The 9,965-nt window shown below is 49.8% G+C and overlaps 1 protein-coding gene across 1 annotated transcript; it reads right to left on the bottom strand.

Moving 5' to 3' along the window:
* Positions 1-855: 855 nt before the first annotated feature.
* On the bottom strand, positions 856-8,580 carry LOC144164867 (prolyl 4-hydroxylase subunit alpha-1-like). The gene is made up of 2 exons (XM_077695114.1): positions 8,548-8,580; positions 856-1,353 (listed from the first exon to the last, which is right to left on the bottom strand). The coding sequence occupies exons 1-2, from the start codon at positions 8,578-8,580 to the stop codon at positions 856-858; spliced, it is 531 nt and encodes a 176-aa protein (XP_077551240.1).
* Positions 8,581-9,965: the final 1,385 nt, after the last annotated feature.

The raw sequence follows: 9,965 nt of genomic DNA, 5'->3' as shown, positions 1-9,965 counted from the left end.
GCCACCAAACAAGTAAATTCCCGCCTCGTGGGTCCTCCCCTGCACGCTATCCGATCTTTTCATCGCCTCGTTAGGTCAATCCCAAAACGTAATCCGGAGCAAACTCTGGCAAGCAGCGCTGCAAGCTTTATTTTGCTCTGGCCCTCAGCCCCAGGGACGAACCTGCATTCTAGATAAGCGGTCGACACAAAGCCGCCAGCGCCGGTAAGACATGTATGGGCCCTGTGAGACGAGTTATACTTTGCTGTGATCTAATTAAGGCCGATAACGTGCAATCCTTGCCCAACGCGTATACCTGCGACTTTCGATAACGGCGGCTGGCTTACGGTCCTACACGGCGTGGGCGACGACGGCTCCGTTGCAGAGGCCAGCAGATACGGGCTGCCGGTGTTGGCTTTGTTTCTTCGCGCATGCACGAATGTTGCTTGCTGTATTGTTTCGTACATTGACTGCTGTAGTTTCGCGCCCTCAGCCCGTGCCGAGACGAGCAGTGCCGAGGCTTCCTTCGTGCAGCACGAGAAGCTGACAGGCCTGATTATGAGATTCTTTGGCGCAGCACATTTTACGTGAAATTTTGCTTACAGTGAGGAACTGTGCGTTGTTACGAGACATTCTTCTTGCCCTGCAAATGCATGTTAACTTTCCAAGCAGTGCATTTTCGCTTAAGCACACTGGTGACGTTTTGGAAGTACACCCTTGCGTCATCTGACGTTGAAATGAAATATCTGGTATAAAAAATCACGAGTATATAGGATGGGGGATCCAAATATGGCAACATCAGCGCTGCCAACAGCCCTGGAAGCAAGTTTATTGGCGCTCTCCAGTCACTAATCTGCGTCTACCATAGCGCACTTCTCATCCCGGGAAGTCGTAGTTCACCACGACGTTGCCCTTCTCGCGAATCCACTTGGTGGAGATCCACTTGGATCCCCACAGCACGGGGCATCCCACGTGCCGCGTGTTCCACTCAGGCGCCTTCTTCTGGTGCCAGGACGAGTAGTGGCCAGTGTCGTCGCCTCCCGCGTACGGCTCCACGTTGAACCAGAAGAGGGCGTCGCCCGCGCGGGGCCTCACCGCTACGCCCAAGTGGACGAAGGCAGTGGCGCCCCCCGCCGGGACATCGGACAGGAAGAGCAGCAGAGTGGCCAGCCTGGTGCCTCGTCCCTGGTAGTCCGCGTCACGGTCCTCTCGGTCGACGTCAACGAGGTCTATGTGCGGCGTGTAGTGGCCGCCCAGTCCGTAGTTGGCCACTTGGTAGTCTTCGGCGGAACCCAGGGAGAGACCCGTAGCTGCGGCTATGCGACGGGTGAGCCGCTGGAGAACGTCGTGCTCGCTGTCCCTGAGCCAGGCAACCTGCGAGGCACCTCACCGATTTCAGTAACTTCATAAAGACGGATTGGTACAAGCGTGCACGAGTGTTATAACGACAAAAAAAAAAAAAAAAACAACGGCGTCGTGAAGTAACCATATGAGTCCTTAGGGGGACCGCGGAGAAACAATAAAATTCTGTCTGACAAGACATGTCTTTTCTCAAGGACAATCGCGACAATGTTTAATTTTAAAAAATGTGGTTGATTCCTATCTCATGGGAATCGGTAACACGTGAAAGTGAAATATGCAGCGACATCTGCCGCTGATCATGATTTGCGGGCCGGCGGCTGTCTTGTGGGTGTGCTTGGAAAGCGACGTCCTGCTGGCGGGTCGGTTCGGTAAAGGTGTACTGGCGTCGTTTCCGAGACGGATATGACGTGAGTGCAATCTTGGAGTATCCCCGCATAAAACACTTTTGTGTTAAAATATAAAACCCGAAAGCGAACAAGCCTAAGTATAACATACTCTTTGGTTCTAAAGGTTGCTTCCCCGAAGAAGACCACGCGTGCAGGGGTGCACCCTTTACAGGCCGCTTGCTTCGCTGTACTGGCGTCATTTCCGTGACGGATATGACGCCCCTCAAATGTTTGTGTATCCCGGAATAAAACACTTTCGTGTTAAAATGGGTGGCGTAGTGCGATTCAACATTTATCTTCTCGCCTATCATCATGCGTGACATGTTTCCGTGTCCGCTACACCACAGTAGAAAACAATATGAACGTAACGTTCATGTTTTTCAATGTAATTTATAATTATACCTGAAAAAAAATTTTAGCAACGTCCAACAAAATACACATTACAGAGTTTTAGTACGAAAATTGCGAATGCTATTTCATTGAGGCCTTCACCTTGCGGATACGCCACACGCTAAGCCGGTCTTGCGTTTAGCTAAACTTTCCAGTGGAGAGTTTTAGCATAGCGGGTACCAGAGCCACTAAATAAGCGGGTACCGTCCGCTAACGCTACGGTGGCGAGTAGCGGGGCCGGTCTGGGAGGAAAAAATCAGGAAAAGCTAGAATCATGAAGAAAAACTAGAAATCAGGAACGAAGTTTTCTACGGTAATACCCGAGGCAGTGCACTGCTTCGGGTATTACCATAGTGCAGAACGCGCGCATACACAGCTAACTGCAGGCAATAGGACGAAACTTGTATGCTGCGGCAGGAATCGGGAAACCATAGAGCATATTGTCATAGACTGCACACATATGCGACCGCGGCGGGACGATGGGGAAGTGACGTTGACGGAGGCTTTGGGATTTGGTGCGAGGGGTGGCCTCAGCTTCTGGGCCATAGAGGTGACGAAGAGACGGCTGAAGCGGTGGCGGAAGAAATGTAGGGAAGAGAGGGGGACGTAGGATGAGTGATATACCGAAACTAGAATTAGAACACAAGGGGGGAGTGGTAAACAGATGTGCAAGGGCAGGAAGAGAGGGGGGGGGGAGCGATGCGGAGGAGGTGGGCTAGCCCATTAGGGTAGGGAAGGGCAGGACAAATAACTAGAATAATACAGGCAAGTTGGTTGGTGACAACCGACGTGCCGATACAAAGGGAGGGCCTCTAACCATCATCATCATCAGGGCAGGTGCACATTCGTTCCAGTAGGGTGGATTAGTTCCGCTGGTCAGCCTTCGCCATGCCTGCGCATATTCGCTCCGCTGAGGTGCAACCTCCTCTCCCTCCCGCCGCGCGCCTGCGCAGTCGGGTCCCGGTAACCCGCCTCCGCAGCGCGAGCCTCCGGTAGCAGTTATGCTAAAAGTCTCCCCTACTTCATCAAAGTAGCGTGCGTACGCGAGGCGGCTTTGTGTAGCTTCTTGTTTCCAACATGGGGCAAGTCGCGCGACGATCCTCCGTGGTTCCGCTCTCCCGTGGACCAAGGTCTTTGCTCCTGTGTTTTTAAATACGTCGCATGGGTTACACGTCGCCATCGCGCAGCGCTGTATCGCCGAAACATCGCTGACTGTACGAACGAAGCTTTGTACCCAGGCCGGCGACTGACGCTGTGTGTGTTGTGAACGAGTTCGCTTCACGATGAAATGCCACGTTGTGCTTCTGCCGGTGGACAGTGCTTCCCATGCTCGGGATTATCTTTCTCGGGCGACGTACGACTCAACCTCGCATCGGGTATGTACAATGTGCGTGGCTAAAAGCCATCTCGGCTTGCGCGTTAGAGTTAAGGGACTGGCGCCAGTTCATTAACTCTGGCGCGTAAGCCGAGCTGCTCGCCCAAGCAAACCACGAGAGGTGAGTGCCGAATTTACGACGGGCATGAGGCAACCGGTCGCCTGTTAATCGCGATTCATACTTTCAGAGCATGTCGTGACGTTGTGTTTGTCCGAAGAGTACCTCTGCATTGTTTTGAAGTTGAAGGAAATGTATGCGTCAAACCCGGACTTTTGGTTGAGGCCGTTGTGTGTGATTCCACAAAAGAAGTGCCACGGGGTCTCTACGCTTCCTTTTCATTTATGTTGTGGACGTTGTGCAGTCAACACCAACGGGAATGCGTTCGTTTTCACTTGTTTGGATAGTTATAAAATGTCCTGCACTCCGCTAGCAGGTCAGCTGATGGGCGCGTGGCTTCGCAAACCATTGAAGAGATGGCGCCGTAAGCGTTAGCGTGTCGCTACACAACTAATTAAACGCTATACTAAAACTCCCCTCGCGGTTCTGGTGTAGCATGACGCAAAAAGTTAGCGCTTAGAGTACACAAAGGCTGTACTAAAATTCGCTAATTACATCACATATGCGGCGCGTGGCGTAAAGCGTAAACAAAAGTTGAGTACAATTGATGCATCCCAGAAGCATTGTCCTTGCTGATTTACAACTCACACTTAGAGGAATGTCTTTGTATTACCAAGCACGAAGCACTAACCCTGGTCCCGAAGAGTACCCCTTTTCCCTCCCCTTCTCCCAACTTCATGACTGGGCGGAGCACCTCCTCGCAAGCACGTCGGCGCGCGACCAGCTACAAGATCGACAACGCCTAAGCGGAGGCCTGCGGAGCCAGGCACTGAGTGCTCCAGCCTAGAGTTCCTCTATATAGCTCCCGGAGCTATATATCGGAACTCTACTCCACCCGAAGTTGTCTCCTTTCTTCTTCTTTTCTTCTTTTTTACTTAATAAACATTTTTACAACCGTCAGCAAGCCGTTAGCAGATACTTCGCTTTAAATTCTGACGAATGTATTATTTTCACTCGTTAGCGGATGCGCGGTTAATTAAGGGGACACTGAAGTGATTTTTAAACATAGCGGGAGTTACGGGCGCAAACTGCAGTCTGGAGTTTGTAGGCCATGTTTCAACCACTCTCGCTCTGTTTACGCGACTTTATTCGCTAGAAAAACCAATTTGAAAATGCTGTCCTCCTCACTGCCGCCTCGCCCATTTTCTGTTGCGTTTCGTATGATGTCAAGAAAAGGTGGCTTGGCTTGACTGCGCTGCTGCACGGCTCACCGACACCCCGACAGACTCAGTCGGCCAAACGTTTAGTACGCGGACCACCGACAGGTCGTCGCAATTCGTTCGCTCAGTTGAAACTAAGCCCCGACACGTTTGTGAATGAAAGAATGTGCCTTTAGTTTGTTAGTTTGTACGCTGTATCAAACTCTAAGTGCGGGTCGCTCCCCACAAGCGCTGGAACAGCACTCATGCGACGCTTCACTGTCTGGTACGCTACTAGGAAAATCTAAGGCCAATTGATGGCGGAAGAAGAGTCAGCGGAGTTAATATATGTACTAAGGAAACAAAAAGACCAAAACTACCGGCCAGCGTAAAACTAGGGTACTGGAAGCACTTTTTTGCACTGGGTGAACAAGCACAGTGGTCGGCAGCATGACCACACATCTGCGAACGCTTTTCCGTCTAAAACCATCTCCCCGCGAGGGGGACTTAAGTAAATGCGGCGTCGCATAGGAGGTGGGTGTATTGCGTTTACGTTTAGTGTTTGGGGAGTTGGTGGTAGTGAATGCGTTGTATCAGCAGCTTCTTGACGTAGTTTGAATGAGTCAAGGATATAAGGCGCGTTCGTAGCCTCGCATTCTGTGTCGGCTTTGTGGCGCAGTGGGTAGAGCACCATGTACATTGCGTTCCGCCCGCAGGGTCGAGGGATCGAAACCAGGCGCCGGATAGTATTTTTTTATATATATAGTGTAGGGGGAGGGGTGCGGACTACGACTACGGACGTCAACGCGGGTGACATTGTGAGTTACTGAAATGCTCTGCATTTAAAAATGCAGTCGCTAGACATGAGATATTATGGAAATTTGGGAGACGCTTACTGCACGAGCGCTATACAACAAATAGTTGTCGGAGCTGCTTGAAATGCTAAAACTAAATAAAAATGTAAACTTGCTATACATTATATACTTTATATTACCGCCTCAAGCAATGGTGACACGAGGCTGATAGGACTGGAGGGTGTGAAATGTTGTTCTGCAAGTCGCAAGTTCGAATCCCCAAGAGTGCATGCTTTTTGTTTTGAAGTTACTTTTTTTTTGGCCAATGTTCTCTGTACGGAATTCGCAATTTTTGCGCTGTAACGTTCATCGCTCTATGAGCGAGTTCGCAGAACGCGCACACTGACGGGCTACTGAGTTCTCGTTGGCGTGCTGTTGCCATAAGCACCGACTGCTTACCACCAGTGGGCACAGGCAGAGCCTTGGGCTGGTGCGAACACGCTTTTTAAGATACAGGCATGAGTGAGGCAAGCTCCCAATAGGGGGGAAAAGCGCATTGCATTTGAGCGTCTGCGGTGACGCGGAGGGCATTCATGCACTGCGTGGGCCTCGGCTAGTGATTGCTGCGATTCCATGCCGTCCTGGGAGGCTTATCCGACGTATTTTACAGCCGACAACATGGCACAAGCGTGGTATGCCAATTACTGAGATATCGAGAATACCATTCCAACGATAATGTATGATGCCAAGTATGTTGTATCACAGAACCAAAACCGAAACTTGTTTGAATGCTAATCTTGGACATCGTCCAATCACGTAGCACCTTTTATTGACGTCACTGGTGTTGGTGCGGCCACCGCAAACCGCGCATGGTAGTTTTTCTTCGTTCAGGCTTGATAAAATAAATGACGCCTTACCGCCTGGATAAACGATGAAAAGTTTTTTTTCCTTTGAGACAGTCTACGCAGTGCAAGTGAACACGGGAGCTTGACAAATTCACTTCAGTGTCCCTTTAACGTCAAAAGTATACGAACATCTCAGTGGAAGCAATAAATAGGACAACGTTTCCAGCAAGTATTATTTACGTACCTATAAGGTTTCATTTTAAAGAGCTGCATCAAGAAATATTGTTCCGGCGTATTATCTGAACTTACTCCGAGTGCCACCGATAAACATATCTGAAAATAATGAGCAATGGCAAGTAAGTGTATCAAGCCCGTTTGACCGGAACTAAATGCCATTGACTCCGCATTATCACAAACTTAGCGCCTCTGTGAAAGCTTGTCGGTATTACTTTTCATGCTTGCTTCATACAACCCGTGTGTGTGCGTGCACGGGCTGTGCGAGTGAGTCTCTTGAAAATTTTAGCACCACTATAGTGAACTATTTTTGGACTTATAAATCTATGTCAAACATTTTCCGAACACTGAATGGAATGACACGCCTCTTTGCTTGATTCCAGAGTTATAAAACACTTGTAACAACCTGTATAAAATAAACTCTTCTCCATGCACAGGCGTCAGAATCCTCGTCAAGCCATCATTGGCTTTTCACTGCCCGCCTGCATCCACGGTGGTGTATCTATTCGGATCATTCATGTCGTAGCAAGCGGACAGCGGCGGTTTGCGTCAGTTGCGAACGTTAAGTTGCCTGTGCTCTACTCAGGAATACAGCGATCACTGACGGCGCCGGCAAGCGCGCTCTCCTGAGAGCGTGAGCTGCAAGACGTTCTGCTTACCTTACTAATGCGTTTCCAACTGACTCGACCTGGCTGGTCACGACCGACGTGGATGAAAGAAGGCTGAAGCACTCTCAGCGACTTGTGTCGGATAAACTTCCCCTCGGAACTGGTCAGGAAGCTCCGGAAAAGGACAACACGAGGCTTCAAGGACAGTAACTCCAGTGCAAGTGGTTGTAGCACGAAGAAGGGATGGGCCGGATTTGTTGACCTTCGGCAAACCAGGTTTTTTGCGGTCGGCCATAAGTCCCCCATGCGGACACACACAGATTTGTAGGCACTAACGTCGCTGGGCGGCGATTCTGGGTGCCTGGGCTGTCGCCCTCGTTTCTTCAACGCCCTTAGACGCTTGTCATTCTCTACAAGCCAGGAGGCACCCAGAGAAAGCTTTCTGCTCGTGCTGCCATGAGATTTGGAGGTCGAGAGAGCAGCCCGTAGCCATGCAGAAGTGCTGCCGAACTTCCCTTTCACGAAGCAGCCCCTCGCAACATGAACAGATGTGCCTGGAGAAGTGGCCTGAATCGACCGTGACGCCATGGCCGCCATATTGGCCACTGGTATGTCGTAGACCTGTTGAAGCTTGCAAATTCCGACGGCCGCACCCCTCAAGTCGTGATCCGTTGGCCACCAACGGCGAGATGTTGGTGACTGGAAGGCAGTCAGCAGTGAATCACTGTTTCCATTCGAGCCATGATCAAGAACGTCTCTCTGTAAGGCGTCCAAGCGGATCGTTGAAAGAAATTTGCCTAGGACGCCGTGATCGATGTGAGAGACGGCGGCCATGGCCCGTTTGTGGTCCTCTTTAGCTTCATCCAACCGCGCGCTCTCACGCTGCAGAAGGTACCAGGCGTCTTCAAGGGTGAGGGTTTCACTCACCAACACTTCCTGCAGATATTGGCTGGATGTGAACAGATCACTCGCCGTTAAGCTGCTTCCAAAATGCAAGCAGGCCAGGTGGAATAGCGGCCACATAGAGTGCATCTTCTTCTTCACTCGATTGTCTGATACGAGTAAGCAAGCTGCCAGAGAATGGTGATAATGACGACGCCCTCAATGTGTTTGGTACGTAAACACACTTTTGTGGTTTTAGCAACAAGGGGAATTCGTCATGTCTAAATTGTTGACTGTACTCCGGGTGGAGTTTATACGGTTAATTTTTTTATCAGAATAGGAAACACGGGTGTGAATTGAAAGAAAGCTCTAGGAAGCTCTAGTGGGCACCGCGGACCAGTTTCTGGCATGTTGCCTCACAAGCCTTTCACCTACCTTGTGCAGGTCGTTCTTCTTGGTCTCGCCCATTCATCCGAACAAACTACTGCTTCATGGGACACCAACACGTGCCTCTACCACCCGGACGCACGAAGGTTATCCAGTTTTCCGGCTCCCCCTCCCCCAGTCGTGCTCCACACCACCCCAGCTGATGCACACGTGACGTCGTCAAGCCAGCCTTTAAAAGAACGGCTTCAGGAATTCGTCTTCAGTGTGCACGGCGGATCAGTTTCCGACATGTTGCCTTACACGCCTTTCGCCTACTTTGTGCTGGTTGGTGATTATTATTGCCCTGTAAGCAGTGTGTCTCGTGGTCTTCTAGTTCTGTTGTGCACACGGAAGTGCCTTAATATATTGTTTGTGCACGCTGATTGTTTTGCGGTGACATTGAGAATCCGACGAGCTCTCCCAGAAGGTCGTCATCATCATCACCATTAGTCTGTCTATGTCTTATGGATCTCCAGTTATCCCAGTCCTGCGCTAAGTGCGACCAATTTATCCTCGCAATAGCTTCTGGATCTCATCTGCCCACCGAACTTTCTGTCACCCCCTACTACATTTGCCGTCCCCGGAAGATAGCACTCAGGAAATGTTGAAACAAATTTTGGAGGACCAGAAGGCTGCTTTAAAAATTCAGCAGGATGGCACGCAGACGTTACTGACTGACCTTTCTGCGCGAAATAATCAACTAGAGAAAATGGTAGATAGCTTTCGATAGTGTTAGACAGTGTAGATATTGTTGTATAAGGGTAGATAGAAAAGGTAGATAGTGTTGAAAATAACCTTGAATTCTCTTCATGGAAAAATAACTGACCTGGAAGACAGAAGTAGGCGTTCAAATCTTGTTTTTGGCGTCAAAGAAAATCCTTCAGAAACCACGGAACCTCCAAAGAAAGATATTTTGACTGATCTTTTTGCCAGCAAACTTGAAGTACCGGGTCATTCCGTAGGTCTAATTCATAGAATTGACAAGCACGGCAGCCAACGTCCGGTTATTGTGTTCTTTCAGGGCTACAACGAGAAGGGAAAAAATATCTTAAAATACGCACCCAAACTCAAAGGATCTGACGTATCAATAAAAACTACTATTCGAAATAGACTCTCTGGATGTGGAAGCTTTTATGGCAGAGCGCGAAGTCTGAAGAAGGCCAGGATAATAAAGTAACTGTAAATTATGTGGGATTGTACATTTCACACGCGAGTCATTTCCCACCCCGCAGCCATCTGTGATCAGCAAACATTGCCTAGCGAGCGCCGGCTGCGGACGGGTCCGACAGACAAAGGCGGGGACGACAAGGGAAAACATCAATGGCAGCATTTATTGCGACGTGCAAATCAAATACATTGCTTGGATACAGACTGATCGTAGGCCATAACGGTAACTTTGGGAGCGAGGCATTAAACAACGCTAGAGA

The sequence above is a fragment of the Haemaphysalis longicornis genome, unplaced genomic scaffold (assembly GCF_048455015.1).
Source record: "Haemaphysalis longicornis isolate Haplotype H1 unplaced genomic scaffold, Haemaphysalis longicornis Haplotype H1 scaffold_14, whole genome shotgun sequence".
Lineage (NCBI taxonomy): Eukaryota > Metazoa > Arthropoda > Arachnida > Ixodida > Ixodidae > Haemaphysalis > Haemaphysalis longicornis.
Note: the sequence above shows the minus strand (reverse complement) of the source record. Positions and strands in the feature narration are given on the sequence as shown.